This window comes from Coptis chinensis, chromosome 1 (assembly GCF_015680905.1).
Source record: "Coptis chinensis isolate HL-2020 chromosome 1, ASM1568090v1, whole genome shotgun sequence".
Classification (NCBI taxonomy): Eukaryota; Viridiplantae; Streptophyta; class Magnoliopsida; order Ranunculales; family Ranunculaceae; genus Coptis; species Coptis chinensis.
The window spans coordinates 33,926,837-33,946,760 of record NC_141456.1 but is presented as its reverse complement, the minus strand read 5'-3'; the positions used below and the strand labels follow the sequence as shown (position 1 = coordinate 33,946,760).

General features: G+C 37.6%; 1 protein-coding gene, 1 long non-coding RNA gene and 2 pseudogenes across 6 annotated transcripts; 3 read left to right on the top strand and 1 right to left on the bottom strand.

The window, feature by feature from the left end:
- Positions 1–131: 131 nt before the first annotated feature.
- LOC147523599 (synaptotagmin-1-like) lies at positions 132–3,033 on the bottom strand. Of its 4 annotated transcripts, XM_086562508.1 has the most exons (6): positions 2,936–3,033; positions 2,756–2,817; positions 2,557–2,649; positions 1,718–1,760; positions 1,505–1,628; positions 132–200 (listed from the first exon to the last, which is right to left on the bottom strand). In XM_086562508.1, exons 1-6 carry the CDS (start codon positions 2,951–2,953, stop codon positions 151–153), a joined length of 390 nt encoding a protein of 129 aa, XP_086418634.1. In that variant the 5' UTR covers positions 2,954–3,033; the 3' UTR covers positions 132–150. The 4 variants fall into 4 exon arrangements, 1 of the variants encoding a protein (XP_086418634.1); XR_015196695.1 differs by lacking the exons at positions 132–200; positions 2,936–3,033 and adding an exon at positions 1,864–1,976 and having other exon boundaries at positions 1,489–1,628; positions 2,193–2,649; positions 2,734–2,817; XR_015196701.1 differs by lacking the exons at positions 132–200; positions 2,936–3,033 and adding an exon at positions 1,864–2,457 and having other exon boundaries at positions 1,489–1,628; positions 2,734–2,817.
- On the top strand, positions 588–1,402 carry LOC147523600 (putative polyamine transporter At3g19553 pseudogene; annotated as a pseudogene).
- An 8,134-nt stretch (positions 3,034–11,167) lies between the features above and the next one.
- LOC147523598 (protein ASPARTIC PROTEASE IN GUARD CELL 1 pseudogene) lies at positions 11,168–13,077 on the top strand (annotated as a pseudogene). Its single transcript, XR_015216440.1, has one exon. The product of XR_015216440.1 is annotated as a protein ASPARTIC PROTEASE IN GUARD CELL 1 pseudogene (transcript).
- Positions 13,078–16,639: 3,562 nt separating this feature from the next.
- LOC147523597 (uncharacterized) lies at positions 16,640–18,361 on the top strand. Its single transcript, XR_015196687.1, has 2 exons — positions 16,640–16,679; positions 18,083–18,361. It is a non-coding gene; the product is annotated as an uncharacterized LOC147523597 (long non-coding RNA).
- Positions 18,362–19,924: the final 1,563 nt, after the last annotated feature.

The following is a 19,924-nucleotide window of genomic DNA, read 5'->3' as shown; positions in this document are numbered from 1 at the left end:
ATTCCTCAATAAGAAACATATACGAAGCCGAGGAGTTGCATAAAAGAACTAACGTAATATCATAAATATGAAATAAAATAGATTTACCTCATTCCCAAAAGTTTCAACGAATCCATTTGATAAGTCATATCGAAATGTACTCTTCAATCTTCATGGCGCCAAAAAGAATTGCAGCAAGTACGTTGCCTTGTATCCCAAACCTATGGAATGAAATTTATAAAGCATCGGGATAAAGAAAAGTAAGTAACTAGTATTTCATCAACGGGCATATAAATGGAGTTTAAGATTAGTAATGACTAAATTGGATGATGAAGTCTAACAACAAGATAAGATACTCCACTTTTAAGGACTTGTGCATTTGTAATGTGGTTTTGTTGTGGGCATCACCAATTGATGTACCCCCTTACATCACGCGGTGGACTTGATAAGACCTTAATACTACCATTTGTAGGCTTTCATTAGCTTTTCGTTTGTAACAAATGCGAAAGGCGATGTTGGCGTTACACTTTTTCCTCTACAATATATGCAACCTACGGTCCATCCTCACCGTGTGTTGCTTATACTAGTTGATTTGGAGGTTTTGTTTCATGGGTGAAGAAGAACTGAATGGAACTTCTAATGCCCGGAAGCCACTATGAAAGCAAATCCAAAACTAACACTTTTACCCCTTATTGCTCTTATCTTCTATGAAGTCTCCGGAGGACCTTTTGGGGTTGAAGATTGATCAAGGCGGGAGGGGTCCCCTTTTATCTTTGCTTGGTTTTTTAATTTTTCCTCTACTTTGGAGTGTTCGAAGCCTTAGTTCTGGTGAACTTGCTACAAGCTATCCCGAAAAATGGCGGGTATGTTCTCGAATTTCAGCAGCGTTTGGGCCCTTTTGGTGTTTTCGGGAAGGATTCGGAAGTGGTTGATGGAGTTCGGATAATGCACTTTACCCCATTTTGTTTTCGGATTACTTGACACGTTATTTTCACAATTTTCAACCGGTTGATTGCTTTCGAATTCCGGCTTTGTTGGGACTTCATCGCGGTGTCTTTGACATATTTGAATCATCGAGGACTCAATATTGTTGGGTTTCATTTGTTTCCCTTGTCCGCCTTCGCTTTTGCCATTTTTAGTAATGGGACTTCTTTCAATTCCTCAAATAAGGCCTAAAAAATGGCTAGTTGTTGATTTCAGTAAGGTGGATTGGAGGGGATACTTTAATAGTATGTTTTGGAACTTAAATTACTGGGATAAAGCAGGTACATTGGCAGGGGAGGTACAAAATCCAAGTCGGATATTTCCAAAAGCTCTTCTTTGGGCTATGGTTTTGGTGGTTTTATCATATCTTAAGGTAGTGCACGCTCTTATGGTATTTACTCCTAATTCAACCCATATTCTAATTCAACCCACACTCTAATTTGAGAGCCCAAACTAGCATTCACGATGACTTACTGCAAACCCAATACAAATAAGATGATTTATCAGCAGAAACTACCAATTAAAGAGTAGCATCACAAACCTTGAAAAGTTGGAGGCAGGCAGCCCAAAGTAAGTTCTTCAAACTCCACTGAATCAATTTTATATTTTGGAATTTGCTCAGCTATAATGGGCTTTGCAATATTCTTTGCAGTCTTGCAGATGGCCTAAACAACAAACGTCAACAATTAACCCATCAAAAAGAGTATTAGAAGACACTTGCATGATTAATAATTTTATAAGCTTTAGCACACACCTTGTCCAGATAAGGCCACATGAGTTCAAACATTCCAATCAACCTGAAAATAGTTTAGAGGACTTTGAAAATCCATATTCATGGGTATAAGTTTCCTACATCTAGAGATACAGCTAAAAAGTTTTTCACGCTATTCTTGAACTCACGTTCTGAAGAAGTAATTCCGGGAGGACGTATGGTCATAACAATTATAGGTAGAAGAAGCTCAGATCCGTCTAGCAAGGAATGTTGTCATCTTTGGGAGTTGTTAGCCCAAGCACTACGTGAGATGGTCTCACAGGTATGTTAAATACATGTAAATAAAGGTAATTACAGACGATCATATCTGTGGTGTCTTGCGTGTCATATTCAAGATTTCAAGTACAAAAAGTAATTTTCATTGCACTGCAGCTCGGATGGTGCAATGAAAATTGTGGAGAGCACTTATATCTAACAAGTAATAATCAAACAACTCAAAAAACAATAACAAACTCACCAAACCAGTCTTTTGATTCAGCAACAGCCCAGTAACTCTGAGCCTCACTTCTAGGACCAGCATCTTTCCTAGTCTCCCCACCACTAAACAAAAGTAAAGCCTCCTCGTCTTTCGACGCAATATCAACCCCTTCCTTAATATGCCTCAAAAAAGTAGTAGCCTGTCCAGGATGTTTCTGATAACTCTCTAAAAACCATGAATCCTCCTTATCAACTTTCCCACAACTACTACTAGTATAAACTGAATGACCAGCTACCATAGCCTACTGACTTAATTCAAGCTAAATTTTAATTAGAAATCCTCCAAAAAGGAAAAATATTGGTGTATGAACATTAGCGTGCAATTAAAAACATAAGAAACCTACCTCTGTTCCAGCATATGCTCTAAGAATAATCTTTGCAACAGCACCAGCTGCAACTCTACCAATGGTTTCCCTCGCAGAAGATCTACCACCACCCTACATTTCCAATTTTCAGCAATGTTAAAGAGTGTGCACAAAATCAGATTTACAACGAGTCTGACTACTAGAAAAAGAGGTCACCTGCACTGCTCTCACACCGTACTTGAAGTCATAGGTTGCATCTGCAAGAGATGGCCTATAGGCTAGGGCCATTTCACTATAATCCTGAAAAAAATTGAATACACGAGGAAAGTTAAAACTTGAACCATACTCTCTGTATAGAAAAAACAACTGTATCCAATGCATATTATTCAATATGCAGGAAAAGTAAAAGTATGCATACCATAAGTTGAGCATGCATAACACTGCAGAGGATTTTAGAAGGTAAATCATGTTTTGGAATTTGACCATTAGATTCTTAATTTGTGTATGCCTCGACCTACAAGAAACAGAGTTCATATAAGTTCCACTAATCCAAGAAGAACCAAAATGAATTTTATTTGCAATCTAAATGTGCCCATGAATGGGGTGTCTTTCAAGACTTACGATCATGTTGGAATTGTACGCCATTCAACTTTAACATTAACAAAAATGAATGTAACAGTACATAGGCAAATGATACCTGTTCTAAATGACCTTGGGGAAAGTAGAAAACCTTCTCCCCAACACGAGGAACATTAACAAAAGGCCAGGCACATGCATGCCAAAGTTCAGCATATGAGCTATTCTTGTCACCTGAGAGAAGACCAAACAAATACCATTATCAACAGAACAAAGGACATATCAAGAACCCATCATTCATACATCATCAACCATTTTCAATGAACATTGAACAGATTACAACAAAATGTTTTTATATAGTGTGTATCAAGGATTTAAGCAGGGGAAAGGTAGAGAAGTCATGAAAACCTCCACCTGTTTTTTGTATAGAAAAGCACTAGCTAAACATCCATTTCTAAGATACTAACTAAACTAACTAAACAACCCATTTCTTGCAAAATATCGCTAAGAAAGGAATGAAAAAAATAGAATTCATCCATTTCTTGCAATGTCGATAATCAGGACTAGTTAATTAAGTTAGTAACTAGAAAGAAAATGAAAGATTATTATCTCAAACTGCAAGAAAATACGACTGTGTCAAAACGGACTTCCAAACTCCTTGTTTTCTTCTTCTTCTTTCTTTGATTGACTGTTTACTCGGTCAATATGGAATTTGATTTTGAGGAGTGCGAAAATTAGGGATCTTGAAATAATGCGGCGGTGAGAGAGAGAGAGAGAGGAGAAAAAAAAAAAAAATTATGTTTTATATTTCGATATTTTTGGTTTCCCTCTGTTCGCGAAATTTTTAAGTTTGTAACACTTCTCCAACGCTTTTTAAGCGTTAGCAATTAATTCCGGAAATTCACCCAAATAAAGCCACGTTTTACAACATTACCAACGCTTATTTAACGTTGGAAACTTACTAACGCTAAATAATTTGCAAATAAAAAAGGTGCGTGTTGCAAATATCCTATTATGGTGTAGTGTTTGATCCGGAAAATGCCAAGGGATGTGAGATTTCTCATCCGAGAACATGGATACCTCGGAGTTAGGACCGATCTATCGATGGATAGTAGTATATCTTCTTTTCCTCCTCTTCCTTGCCATCCAACTCCACTTCATCGGCCCACTTGTCTTTGGTCCTACCCCATCGTTGGTGCTACACCAAATGAGAGCCATTTATCTCCTCCGTGGCAAAGACCTTCCTCATTTGGATTTCCACTAGTTGCCGATTGCCCTCTTGCATCATCATGGAGTAGCTTGTTCCTTCAAAATAGAGCATCTGCTCTTAAAAAAACACTAAAACACTTCACTTTACAGAAGTGAATGGTGTTACTCAGGTACCGATGGATTTGATTATGCAAGGATGTAATGAATGGAGTGACTATGTGGTGGGATTCTTTATAGAACAGCGCCTCTCATTCCCATATGTGAAAAACGTCCTTCAACAGCGATGGAAAGATAAAGGGTCATTTGAGATTGTTGCGGATAAAGATCTGTTCTACTTCAAATTCTCGAGTATTGAAGCTCATCAAGCAGTTTTAGAGGAAGGTCCAATCTTTATTGGTGGTCATTGCTTTATCATAAGTCCATGGACTCGAAGTGTTGAAAAACATTGAGCAATGGTAACAACAATCCCTGTGAGGGTTAAATGTCACAACGTCCCTAAGGAGTTGTGGACTGATGATGGTTTGGGGTTCGTAGCTAGCAAGGTGGGCATTCCTTTCAGTCAGGATGAAGCTACAAAGCAAAAGAAACAAATCGATTATGCTCGACTATGTATTGAGGTAAATGTTTCTGCCAAGCTTCCAGATTCATTTACAGTTGAACTAGCACCAGGAGATGAATGGATCATCTCGTTTGAGTACCCTTGGATCCCAAAAAGATGTGAGAAGTGTCAAAAGTTTGGGTGATGCAAATTCAAGGAGGTTGAATACCACTAACAGAAGTGGAAGAATGAGTAGACTCAATACTGTACAATCTACTAGATTGGATGCTAACAATGTAACCAGTTCACAGGAAGGAAGGCAGAATGAAAGAATGACTCCTAATGCCAATGTAAGCTATGAGAATGCTATGAGGAATACTGTAACGTATGCTAGCAATGGAAGTGGAGAAGATGTTAATAGAAGAATATGGAGAGTTAGGAGTCGTCCTAATGCCTTCTCTGATGGTGCAGGAACAAGTTGCATAAGAAATGATAGAGGCAAAGAGATCCGGGAGCAGCCCATTGGTACAACTGTCCAACATGAACCAAATAGCCAGAGTAGTGGTGCTCAGGGGAATGGAATAGAGATTGAAGAGCTCAATACTGGTGTACATGAGATTGGAACTGATCCTTCTATTGGACTTCAGCTAGTACTTTATGTGCCTGCTGAGATACCAACTCCTATAGTAAATATGATTGGGGAAACTATGGATATTCCTCATGTGAACACTTTTTCGCAAAGAGGAACTTCAAGTAACCAGAGAGATAAGAGTAATATGGTTACACCAATCCATAGTCAGCCTAGAGGTATTCCGATTAACCAACTGCCATATAGTAGAGAACGAAACATGTATGAAGGGGTAGTTGCTGGAAATGAGGATGAAGATGATGATCTCTTAGAGAATGAGACTGAGTTCTTTACGGATGCAGTATCCCCAACAATTGTTTTGCAAAAGAGCTCATCAAGGTATGTAGCGTCTTTTAAGGATCAAAATCAATGGATAATTGTGAAGCCAAAAAGAAGCAAGCGGATCCAAGAGCGTGATTCAGAAGAAGTAGAGCCTACGCTGGCAATGATGAAGAAAGTAAAGTCGTTACTAAAAAACAAAAAGATGAGAAATCTTGAGGACTACACCCAAAAAATTTTGGATGATACTTTGGGACTCACTTATGTGTTGTGCTTGCAAGGAAGGTTTCTTTTGCAATTATGAGCCTTTGAGACTCATCTTAGGAAGGATCATCCTAAGATTGTTAAAGAAATCATGACTAGGAAGTAGGACTACTATCTTTACTTTATTAGGTTTGATTGCAGGGCGACTAGTATGTTATTATGTATGTTAGGCTTAAAGCCTGTCGGTAGAGTTTTTGTGTTCCTCCTTTTAATGATCTAACTCGTAGGGAGGCTTGTAAGGTTTAACCTTTTGCAATAATAACAGGTGGGGATCTGCCTTAACCCTAGCTTAATCTTTTAAAAAAAAAACAAGAAGAGAAATTTGCTTAGTCTTACTCGTGTAGTTCATCTAGGGTTTTTTCCCTCTGTATATATTGGGAGCTTAGAACGATGTAGGAGTCCTAATAAGAGTATAAAGCTTCCTATTCGGCCTCAATCTTGCATCAACGGCGAGATTGGATCCATTCTCGTTCATTGGAATATGCTAATCAAATCAATATAGACTACATGTTTCCTAACTCTACAAGGTCGGGTCCTTGTGTAATTACCAAGTCTGGACTCGGGCTTAGGTTGTACCAAGCCTACATATGAAATAATTAAATAAGGACTGAGGCATGTTTGTTTATGGATCTGAGCTATTTGGCTTTATTGGAGCTTAACCATTTGGACTTAGTCATGATCGATCCATTCCCGCTTGAAGAAGAAGATATGTTTAGCGGAAAAAAAAAAAATATTTTGGATTTTGACTAAAAATCACATATACATAGTGCAAAAGCCGATCTTTAGTTTGTAAAAAAGAATTAGAAATCTCATATAATTGGGAAGCCAAATGAAGTTTCCAAAAGCAAATAGGAAACAACCAAAAATCAATTTAGGGAATTTGGCTAAGCACCACTAACTTAGAACACACATGTAGCTCGAACCTGACTTGACACGATGCCACAACGGGGTAGGGGAGTGTATAGTATAGCCTTTGAGTGAGTCTACTCTCAAGCCCAAAAGCATTTGTATCCTAAGGGCACAACCCTAGGACCAAGAAAAGTCTACAATAAATAGTGTTTGCTAGGCAATGTGGGACTATGAGTCAAAACACAACCGAGAGACAAATCACACATGTTCATATTCTCCAACAAGTAATCTGAAAAATCTGGTTGTAACCTAATTTAATAGTTTCACGTTATATAACTATTTTGAATTTGGAAAATGCCCAAGAAAATAACAAACTTTGAACGAATTGAAATAAATAGATTGAAAAAAATATATTTACTAATAAGTTTGACTATATTGTTCTCTAAATCAAATCAAATAACTTCTATAAAAAATAGCTACTCGAGTTAACTTAAAATAAGTCCGTACGTAAAACTTTACATGCAAAATAAATTTAAACCTAATTTTTTGTGGTTATGAATCACTTGCCACAAAGATCATCTCTACAAAATACTTTTCTTTTAGTGGGTACATTTTAAATTTACAACTTTTAACTGGATTTTAATTTTTTTTTTTTTGAAACTTGTACAGGTTTATAGGCTACACCAATTGAATAGAGCGGCACAGCTGGTAACAGCCCTGTCTTTCACTGTGCGAGGAGCTGAGACAACCTCACATAACTTGGCTATCAACCGCTCGCTTGGGACCCTTTTGAATGTCCTTCAGTTTCTTGGTGTGATCTGCATCTGGTCACTTGCAAGCTTCCTCACGAGGTTCCTCCCTTCAGCTACCAGACCAGAGGCGTAAGACTTGTTCTTTAAATGACCAGTGCTATCGGAATCTTAATACAGACAAGTTAAAGGTATCTGGCAGGATTAACTTTGGCTAGATCTGCAGTTTAGTGGACGCCTAACCATTTTGAGTTACCATTTTAAGAGATTTGCTCAGGAAGCTGAGCTAGTTAAATATTTAAATCCAAAAGTCCAAGCATCTATAAAAGTTGGTATATGTGTTTTGGCTAGTTAGCTCATAGTTTTGTTGGATCGGTGCTGCTGCAGATTGTCACCATTTACTTCAAGTTACTTGTATCAAGTCAAAATACAAAGAAAAACTGAAACATACAAACCTGTGTTTACGGTTTATGCAAAAGTTACCTCTTTCTGCATTTTGTTCATCTGAGACGTACATCATTCACTATGATAAGTCTGTGTGGTAGATAACTCCATGTTTAATGATATCGCAATAACAGCGGTTTGTTTGTTGCGCAGTGGGTATATTAGGACTTGGTCGTAGCTCGCTCACATTTCCGTCACAAATAAACAAACCCTCTTCTTATTGTCTTGTTGATAAAGACTCCACTAGGTCTTGGACTCTCAAGTTCGGCTCAATTGCTACATTCAACGACGCTATTACTACTCCATCGATTCGGAACAGTAGAATAGCCATTTTCTATTACATTGGTTTAACAGGAGTAAGTGTTGGTGGACAAATGCTGCCTATTTCACCATCAGTCTTTGCAAGAATTGCAACTAATCCGAGTGGATCAGGTGGAGTCTTGGTAGACTCGGGAACGGTTGTGACTCGCTTTAGACCTGAATACGTTTGTCAAGGGCTACCAACTACTGGACGATTCGGTCTATTCGACACTTGTTTTGATCTAACGTCTAGAACCACGGTTAAGGTTCCCAGTGTTGCCTTTTCAGTTCGGTAATGTATTGTTGGATTTGCTGACTAAGAATTATATGGTGCCCGTTGGAAACAGCATTGTGTGTTTGGGTTTTGCAACCACATCTGGATCAGTTCCAATTATTGGGAATGTACACCAACAGGGGATACGAGTCAGTTTTGATTTGATCAAAGTAAAATATAGTTTTGCAACCACATCTGGATCAGTTCCAATCATTGGGAATGTACACCAATAGGGGATAGAGTCAGTTTTGATTTGATCAAAGTAAAATATATTAAGTGTTGTGGGTTTGCAACAGCTTCAAGGAAGTTATCCATCTATGGACTATTCCTGCTTGAGCAGGCTTAACTGTAGAGTTCTTACTAACCCATCACCCAGATCTGGGCGAGGCGTTTTTCCATCCTAGCCCCTCCTCGGGCCACGCGAAGGGGTACCACAGGTGACGAGTGACAATTCCTTCACAGAGGCCCGGAGACTTCGTAACGGAAACCTTAACTTTTGGCCCCTCCACCACTAGAAACATTGCTATTGGGCAGTTGCAATAATCAGGGCCGGTCGTTTAGTGGGTCTGTCTGGTTACTAAGACTAGGCAGGGGCTCCCTCTCATTTCCTTCACAAATAAACAGTAAACATCTCCTCATTTTCTTATTGTTTGGTTGATAGAGACGCTACTACGGTTCCATTAATTACTTCGTAATAGTAGAATAGACACTTTTTATTTTGTGGGTTTAACTAGAATAAGTGTCGGTGGACAGATGTTACCGATTTCCCCCTCGGCATTTGCATTAGACAAGAGTGGAGATGGTGGAGTTATTGTTGATTCCGGGACGACAACCCCAAGTGTACAATATGTTGCGTGATGAATTTATTAAAGGCATCCAAGGGTTACAATTACCACCGTGGAGAGTTTGAAGTTTTCCTTGATATTCGTTACGAAATAACGTCCAGACCACTTGGGCTTCCAAAGTTCCAAGGGTTGCATTTCATTTTGATACAAAAACGTTGGAGTTACCGGATAATAACCACGTCACTAAAGTTTGGCGAAAATGTTTTCTCTGTCTTTTGCGATGATATCTGGATCAAATTTCGATTATCCGCAACCAATATTGCTAGACTGACCCACTTATTTGACTTATTTTTTGGACTTACTGATGTGTCAAAAATCATAATCATTAATTTACATAGAGATACGTGTCCATGTGTATTGCAATGCAAACCAACAAACCAACGTTATTCAAATAATGAGTCGTAATAGTAGGTCCGTGTAGCACTACTCTATAGCAACAAGGCATGCGTGTTAGGTTATGATGGAGTGATTTTTAGCTCTCAGCAATATTTCCTCCAAGGGCTCCAAGCCCAATCAAGAAGTAACACCTATCAACTATATTAAAATCCAACTAGCAACATATTTCTTTAGATTTGCACTTTTCGATTTTTACCCATTGGTCAACAATTTTTTTCTTTAATTTTTTTATTTAATCAAAAAATTCAATAAGTATCATTTGAGCCCCAATAAAAAAGAGATTTATGGGGAATCACTCTATTCATGAGTCAACATAGAAGATGAACACATTTGAAAGATCATTTCCTATTTTTTTCCGCAAATATTTTAGGATTTTCTTTTTAAATTTTGACGATGGTAAATTGGTAAGTCTAAGAAAAGAGCAGTTATTGGTAGTTTCAAAATATTATATACATGTGTTGCTTTTTGATTGGCTTTGGAGCCCTTGAAGGAAATATCGCTGGGAGCAAAAAATCACTCCGATAATGCTAGAGGTGTTTGTAAATATAGATTTATAAATAAATAAATAAAACTTAGTTTCCAGCAAAAACAAAAAAGTCCTACTCTCTAGTATTCTCTATATTCTTCTTTAGGTCTACACCACACATTGGTTGATTGGTATCTATAATTGTACACAAAAAACACCGTAAATTGAATTTAAAGTCATGTTAAGAGCATTCCCAATGCAAGCGAGAGTTTTTCACCTCCATATAGACTCAATTTTCCTTGTTAATTTCCTACTGTTTTTGTGAAAAGCAAGGTGAGGCTGTCCAATGCAAAGGTGAGTTTGAATCTCGGACGGAATGTTTGATTCCGTCTGAATGTAAAAAAATCGAAAAAACGTGTCGGACGGAATGAAACATCCCGTTTGAAGTTAAAAAAAACAAAAAAAAAACGAAAAAAAAAATAAATAAAAAACACACGAGACGGAATAAAACATCCATCTGAAGTTCACAACTCAGCTACTTTCTCAGTAGGAACTGCTACTCTCGTTTTCACTTAGTTACAACTGACCGATTTTGTCACTCTTGGGCAAGGGTTTTTTCCCGAAAACGGTGAAAATTGTCAATTTCCCTTGATTGACTGTGATTGGGAATGCTCTAAGTAAAGTAAGTCAGTCGTCCTCCAATCTCATTCACTCGTCTTTAGGAACGTTTCCATGCAACACACTTGTTCATTGTCTTTAGTTAAGTCAATGACTTTGTCTGTTTTTCTTATAATCTTCTTATAAATTGTATATAGTGATATGCATTCTTCACTACCAATCATAAACCATGGTGGAACTAAAATTTCTATCTCTATTCACAACGTTCTTTCTTTTTCTGTTGCCTTATTCTGTTCTTTCGCGAACCCTCCTACAACAACGTAACATTTCATCAATCAGTCTCAAGCTTTATCCTCGAAATGCCCTCTACAAGTCTCAATTTAAAAGTCTCAAAGAAATTTCTCTTGACAGACTTGAACGTGATGTAGCTCGTGTTAATTTTCTTAAGAAGAAAATATACCGAGCCATTCATGGAAATGGTACCTCGGATCTTAAGCCCATGGATCTAGAAATTCCAATTACTTCAGGAAAGAGTCAAGGAAGTGGTGAGTACTTTGCTCGATTCGGCTATGGTACTCCACCTAAACAATTGTATACTTCAATTGATACTGGTAGCGACATTACTTGGATACAATGCACACCCTGTGATACGTGTTATCCGCAAACTGATCCATTATTTGATCCATCCATGTCAAGTTCATATAAAGCACTCGCGTGTGACTCACAGCAATGTAGTAAACTTGATCCATCCGGTTGTTACACTAGTACTAATACATGTGCTTACCGGGTTGATTATGGCGACAATTCCTTCACAGAGGGAGACTTCGTAACGGAAACCGTAACATTTGGCGACTCCACCACTAGAAACATTGCTATTGGGTGCGGTCGCAAGAATCAGGGGTTGTTTAGGGGGTCCGCTGGGTTACTAGGACTAGGCGGGAACTCCCTCTCATTTCCTTCACAAATAAACAGCCCCTCATTTTCTTATTGTTTGGTTGATAGATACGCTACTTCAGCTTCAACTCTTGAGTTTGGCTCATTAGCTATACCCAGCGATGCTATTACGGTTCCATTACTTCGTAATAGTAAAATGGACACTTTTTATTATGTGGGTTTAACTGGAATAAGTGTCGGTGGACAGATGCTACCGATTTCTCCCTCAGCATTTGCATTAGACCAGAGTGGAGATGGTGGAGTTATTGTTGATTCCGGGACGACAGTGACTCGGTTTCAACCCGAAGTGTACAATATGTTGCGCGATGAATTTATTAAAGGCATCCAGGGGTTACCACCCCTAGAGGCTTTTCTTTATACGATACTTGTTATGAACTGACGTCCAGACCACCTGGGATTCCAAGTGTTGCATTTCTTTTTGATACAAAAACATTGGAGTTACCGGATAATAACTACTTCACTAAAGTTGCCGAAAATGTTTTCTGTTTGTCCTTTGCGACGATATCTCAACGAACTTCGATTATTGGGAACATACAGCAACAAGGCATGCGTGTTAGTTTTGATGTTGGTAGATCCTTAATTGGGTTCTCTGTTGGTAAGTGCTAAGCTTCAAAAGTATGTATGTGTTCCTATGGCCGAACTCTAATAATGTACAAGAGTGGTGGATATAATTGGTGGGAATGAGAGCCCATCAATTAATTGTTCAGGGTTGTAGGTTTGGGGAGGTGTTACAGTTGTTTTCAGTCTTCATGAAAACAAACCCATAAATATTTGGGCCTATTTGGATTTCTCTGATTATGGGCTTTGTCTATTACTGTTTGGAATGTTCTTTCAGGCCCAGTAAGTAATATCGTGGCAAGGAAGAACCCACCAATAATACTATTTCATCAACTAACTTAACTACCCGCTGTACCATTTGTTGTTGAAGCATTGGTGTCCATGAAGTTTGATAAAGACGACTTGAGAGAAGTATCAACATGTTGTTGAAGCATTGATGTTCATGAAATTTGATGAAGACGACTTGAGAGAAATAACAACACGTGCAGTTTGCTTGGAGGAGGCCTTGTTGTGCTCATTTAATTTGTGTTTATTACTTGTTCATTTGGGTTCTAAAACATTATTAAAAATGAGTAAAAATTTATATTATCTATTAGTAATTTTTTTCTTTTTAGTTTTTTAGTGTTTGAGAATTTAATGTAGCTCATTTGTATTTAAGAAGTAAGATATAAATCTAATGCAACCTCAATATCAGGAAACAATGAGCATTCCTTACTAGTGAAACTCTGCCTAATCTTAAAATCATAATACACTTTCTTACGATTAATGTCCTCCATAAAGTTGTTTATTATTTAAACAACAATAAGAAATACAACCAAAACAATCCGACAGCCACTATTGTACCAGAAGAATTATAGAATACACTAATAATTACAGTTGGTGCATGTTTTGAGAACATAAGCTCTTACTACATTGTATAGACCTCCACTTTGTGACTCATTAAACCCACGGATCCAGCCCCATTCAATTAAGCCCAATAGCTTAATCCTAGCTACACCTAATAACTGGCCTATTTATGAATATGTCCAGGTTTATTATTGTAGAATATAAAGATAGAGGTTCAAAGAGATAAAAATTCTTTTGATAAAAACAAACACAGTCTTCGTAGGACTCAATCTCTTCATTCATATAAAAACTACTTATTCTCATAATGTGAACTACGTTGAAACTTGATCCCTAGATAATAGATCTTGGGTATGTAGGCAACCATTATTTTGGTTCAGTTTCATCTTCCCCAACATCAAATTTCTCTGTTTTTTAGTGTGTTCTTTACCATTGCTCTCGTTGTGTTGAGCAGATTACTGCCGAAATATACATCTTGAGCATATCCTATTTGAATAGCAATGTCGCTACATGTTTTTTAAGCTCATATTTCCCAATTGGCCGCTTCAATCCTGATATGGTTGAAATGGTCCCCAAACTTCCACATGGTCAAGAACTCTCCAAGAAAGTGGAATGAAGCATCTGTGTATCCGTTGTGGTTGGTTATTTATGTGTCGTTTGCTGGTTGAATTGTAAATTATATCTATAACTTTCTGCAAGAAATATAATTAATCTTTGTAATCCCTTTTCACAAGTGCATTTCCACTTATTCTAAACCGTAACTGGTGGACCACTTTTTTTTTTTGGTGTTCCTTTTTCAACTACTTATAAGTGGTAGACTTTTTATTTGATATATTTTGCTACTTATATAAGTGTAAAATGGGTCAATATAGGTTATTTATGCCTTTCTACTGTCAAATATAAGATCCTTCTTAATGGTTCACCTCTTATAACCATCTCCAGACCCCTAAGAAAAGGACTCAGACAAGAGGATCCTCTATCCCCTTATCTCTTCATTCTTATGACTGATACTTTGTCAAGAATGCTTAGGAAAGCTGAGATTGATAGATTTATTACTCCTATCAAGATTGTCAAAGGAAGTGTTGGGCTCTCACACATGTTGTATACAAATTACCTCATTGTGTTTGGTAAAGGAGATTTAACTCAAGTCAAAACACCTACAATCTGTTCTGGATGCTTACTGCTCTGCTACTTGGCAACATATAAACTTTGAAAAATCCACCATTTTCTTTGGTCCTTGTTGTTTAGGGTAAATCTCCCTAAACTAATAAAAGGTGTAACAAAGGGGATGGTTGCGATGGGATCAGTGAGACTTGATTTTGGAGAGTTGCATATGTACCCTTCAGTATGGGGATCAAGTCTCAAACAAGAAGAGAAATTTGCTTAGTCTTACTCGCGTAGTTCATCTAGGGTTTTTTCCCTCTGTATATATTGGGAGCTTAGAACGATGTAGGAGTCCTAATAAGAATATAAAGCTTCCTATTCGGCCTCAATCTTGCATCAACGGCGAGATTGGATCCATTCTCGTTCATTGGAATATGCTAATCAAATCAGTATAGACTACATGTTTCCTAACTCTACAAGGTCGGGTCCTTGTGTAATTACCAAGTCTAGACTTGGGCTTGGGTTGTACCAAGCCTACATATGAAATAATTAAATAAGGACTGAGGCATGTTTGTTTATGGATCTGAGCTTGTAAAAACTCAAATTCTTGTTAAGGGTATTTTTGTAAATTTCATAATAAATCTAGGGTCATTTATGTAAATTGGTCGTCGGGGTTATATTTTAAACGTACGTAACTTACTAGAACTTAACTCCGACTCATAAGTCACGTTAGGTAAGCGACCATATGCAAAAATTTGACAGAATGCCGATTATTAGAGTTTTTGCGGCACGAAGTTACGAGTTTACACGCATGAGTGGGTTATTGTTATAGCCTGCGGTGAGATAGAATATAGAAAATTAAACTTAGCGGGATGGGCCGGAAAAATAATTACGACGCGACGTCAAACGAGTTGGCGGTTAGGAGTGCGAGGACCTTAAGCCTAATTGTAATATATTGGGCTTGGGCCTAAATATATCGGCCCAAATAGGAAAAAACGAAATCGCGAAATCAAAAAAATCGCACCTACCTTCTTCTTCCCCAATTTTCGCCCCTTTCAAAAACCCTAGGAGAGAGAAATCAAAATTCTCTCAATTTCCATCGATCCAACCATAAATTCTTCACCCTCAAACCTAGAAACACTAGAATGAAGTGAGAGAATTGAAATCTCTTGGAAATTCGAGCATCCCGAAGCCAAATCGCCGCTGCCGGGTGAGTGAATTCCTCTCCAATCAATTCAAACCCACGAATTCGAACAACCAATCACTAACAACAGTGAATTCAAGTGTGGAGACTCACAAAAATTCGGATTTTTGCCGTAACACAGCGGAAGGTGAGTTTTATTTTCGTTTCAAATAATTATTTAGACTCGATTTAGATAGCTTGGGATTGTAATGCTGAAATTGATTGTATTGGGGGTGTTGAAGGTCGGCAGTGGCAGTTTGGAGGAGCTAAAGTGGAGGGAAACAGTGGTGGAGCCGAAAATTCTTGGAGTGCGTCGGATTTTCGCGAAAGGTTAGTGAATTTCGCCTACAAATTGATAGTGTAAACTCGATTTCGAGTTAATTAGTGGTATTGGATGAAAGATAATTGAATGGGGTGGTTGTTAGGTCGACAGCAGTTGTGGGAGGAGACAAAGTGGAGCGATTTTGGTGGAGCAGCAAGCTAGGAGCGATTTTCGCTTGTTGACTCGGTAAGAATTGCTATATTCACTTTAATTTAAAGAAGTTATGTTAGTCTAAACTTGTTTAGGATTTGATTCAGTAATGCACGATTGATAAGGAACACGACAATAATTATTGTTAGATTTGATATGAACCGAAGAGTGTGGAATGGGTTGTAGTGGAAATTTGGACTTGGATTGGGATCTTATTACAAATGGAAATTGTGTGGGATGGGAGGAGAGTGAATACGAAGCATCTAAAGGGGTTAAGTTACTGAGAAAATATATGTAAGAACTGGAAATGGCTCAGTGGTCGACCGCCGCGACGCCACTGCCGGGTATTCTCGAACGATTTGTGAACGGTTTATAGCTATAGTCTAGAACAAAACTTTTGGTAACTAGAAGGGTAATACGTTAATAATTACTTTAGTGGTTAATATAATCAACGAGTAATTATTTTCTCGAATTTATGTTGAAAGGAAATATTAATTGTCTTCTTCGGGTTCTAATAGATTTACGATTGGGCTTATATGATTTATAGGAGTTGGATTCGGTTAAGCTAGCTGGATTTAGTTAAGTGGGCTTGAGGAGAACGGAGCTTGCTAAGGTAGGAACCTACATACCAATATATAGCCTGCTTATTTTCATGCATGATTTGAATGGTTCAAATAGGAAATAGATAGTTGCGTATCAACCATGCATATATATATGATATTCATGTTTTTTAATTGTATTTCCTATATATATATATATATATATATATATATATATATATATATATATATATATATATAGCTTTTCGTGAAATGGGTTTTTCAGAAAATCGTGGGTAGCGAGGGATTGTTTTCTTGTTAAAGGTGAAAACTGGTTTTGGGAAAGGTTCAAGCGTCTCTTGTCTCGAGTAAGAGACAGCAGAGATGGATTTTTGTAACGCTGGGTAAGGATTACCCGGTTGTTTGTAACTAGGTGTAAGGTTCCGGATTGTTCGGGATGGTCGCGGTTATTTATTTACGATGATTCGCCGTTTGGGAATCATCGGTTGTTATTTACTATGACTGGCCCGTTTGGGAGTCATAGGTTGTTCTACTCGATGATGGGAAATCCAGGAACTCACACCTACATAATCAACAGTTTTAAAAGAAAAACTAAATAGGTAACTAGAGTATTTGAAAATAATCGGTAATATGAGTATATATATAGATATTACTATGTTTATCACGAGGGGATTTAGAAAAGGAATTGTGAATTCCTATAAAGAAGGAACTGTTGTCGCATTCCCGGAGACGGCAGTTCGCTCTAGAATTCCAACTGTGGTGTACACCTTTCGAGGTGGTGGGCCACCTTTAAAGGGATGCATCACTGGATGTAGTCCGGGAATTCCTTTTCTACTTTTCTAGATAACCATGCTTTATGCGTGTCATTTGTATGGTGATTAGCTTGAGTGGGGTTACATGCTACCTCGATGAGGTTTAGACGCGAGGAGTGAGAGTTTAGTCCACTCCTGGATGTGTGTCGGGGATCCCGAAAGTCTCTGCGGTCGTCGAACGGTTGACCACCGTAAGTTAGGTGACACCGTATGGGGGGTCGGGTCACAGGCCCACCCGAGCCCTAAAAGCTTTGGGGATTTTGTGTGTGTAACGAACACAACAACGGCATTTCAGCTCCCTGCCGGTAAAATCGGGGAAAACAACCCGCATGGTTCACACCGGAAAGTAATTGAACCGAGATTCGTGGATCGAAATTACCCGGTCGTACCGCACCCTCACCATTCTAATAGGATCGTGGCCACAATAGTTGTATGATGATTGTGAAAACTCTATTTTGTATATCAATGAAGCATGTCGAGAGGATTTCTGCTAGTTAGTGATGTATATAATATACATATTCACAATATTTGAATACTATTATAGAAACCCTGCATGTTTTAAATGTTTTCTATAAGTAGACTATTTATTGGTTATGTGTGTTTCTACTGGGCATCGTTGTTGCTCATCCTACTTAACATTTCAGACGAGCCAGTTGCGGAGGAGGCTTTTCCTAACCCTAGCGATGAGGGTTATGGGGATTTGGGAGGATTCCCTTATGCTTGACGAGAGACAGAGTCAAGTTTATATTTTGGGCTGTATAGAGATAATCTAGGTTATTCTTTTGATGTATATAATGAGCATAGCTCTTTTCTTTTGGTTGTATAGTAAGAGGCTAGTTCCTTTGGTTGTATATACAGTGAGCTAGGCCATCTTGATGTAATAATCGATGTATTTAGCGACGGTTCTCCTTGTTTTGTAGATATACCATCATATCCCTGTAGTATTTAAAGTTAGGAGTAGTATGTATGGTTGTTGGATATATATATAATTGGAAGAATGAATTATGAGATGTCCAGGGATTATGACAGGTTTATGACAGGTTTTTAGGGTTTACGAATGTTGATCAAACAAAGAAAACTCTGCCAAAATTTCGGTAGAATCGGGATAGGTGTCTGCCTCGAGATTCATTTCACGTCCTCGGGATGTGTGTTGGGTCTCGGGGCGTGACAGAGCTATTTGGCTTTATTGGAGCTTAACCATTTGGACTTAATCATGATCGATCCATTCCCGCTTGAAGAAGAAGATATGTTTAGGTCTGGAAAAAAAAAAGTGTTTTGGATTTTGACGAAAATCACATAACATAGTGCAAAAGCCAATCTTTAGTTTGTAAAAAAGAATTAGAAACCTCATGTAATTGGGAAGCCAAATGAAGTTTCCAAAAGCAAATAGGAAACAACCAAAAATCAATTTAGGGAATTTGGCTAAGCACCACTAACTTAGAACACACACGTAGCTCGAACATGACTTGACACGACACCACAACGCGGTAGGGGAGTGTATAGTATGGCCTTTGAGTGGGTCTACTCTCAAGCCCAAAAGCATTTGTATCCTAAAGGCACAACCCTAGGACCAAGAAAAGTCTACAATAAATTAGTGTTTGCTAGGCAATGTGGGACTAAATGAGTCAAAACACAACTGAGAGACAAATCACACATGTTCATATTCTCCAACAAGTAATTTGAAAAATCTTGTTGTAACCTAATTTAATAGTTTCACGTTATATAACTATTTTGAATTTGGAAAATGCCCAAGAAAATAACAAACTTTGAACGAATTGAAATAAATAGATTGAAAAAAAATATATATTTACTAATAAGTTTGACTATATTGTTTTCTAAATCAAATCAAATATCTTCTCTAAAAAATAGCTACTCGAGTTAATTTAAAATAAGTACGTAAGTAAAACTTTACATACAAAATGAATTTAAACCTAATTTTTTGTGGTTATGAATCACTTGCCATAAAGATCATCTCTACAAAATTTTAGCTCATTTGAAAACCTCTAATATAGATAAAAATTGTTGTCATATTTAAAAAGAAATCTAATGGTCCAAAAATGTTAAGTTTTTGCAATCATTTTTTGTCAATGTTAGAAGTTTACAAATGGGCTGAAATTTTATGGAGATGATTTTTATGGTGAGTATATTATATCCACAAAAAATTAGGGTTGAATTCATTTTCTAGGTCAAATTTTACTTATGTACTTATTTTAAGTTAACTTAAGTAGCTACTTTTTAAAGACGTGTGTGTATATATATATATAGTTTTGCTCTCATGCGGACTGTTAAGTTACATACTTGGAGCGGACTCAAACTCAAAAGGAAACTCACACTTTTAATTTAGTATTTCTTATTCTTTCATTAAATATAACTAAATTGGGTCCCACAAATATATTTACGTGACTCTCTTTCTTAATTCTCTCTCTATTTTATCTCCCCCACACAACACACACTTCTCTCTCCTCACTCTCTCTCCAAAAGTAAAC

Bases quoted from the DNA above. Each gene is read 5' to 3' on its own strand.
- LOC147523599 (XM_086562508.1), bottom strand. The intron at 2,650-2,755 runs GTACGGTGTGAG...TTGGAAATGTAG, and splicing joins GATGCAACCTATGACTTCAA to GGTGGTGGTAGATCTTCTGC. The intron at 1,761-2,556 runs GTAGGTTTCTTA...AACTATTTTCAG, and splicing joins GAGCATATGCTGGAACAGAG to GTTGATTGGAATGTTTGAAC.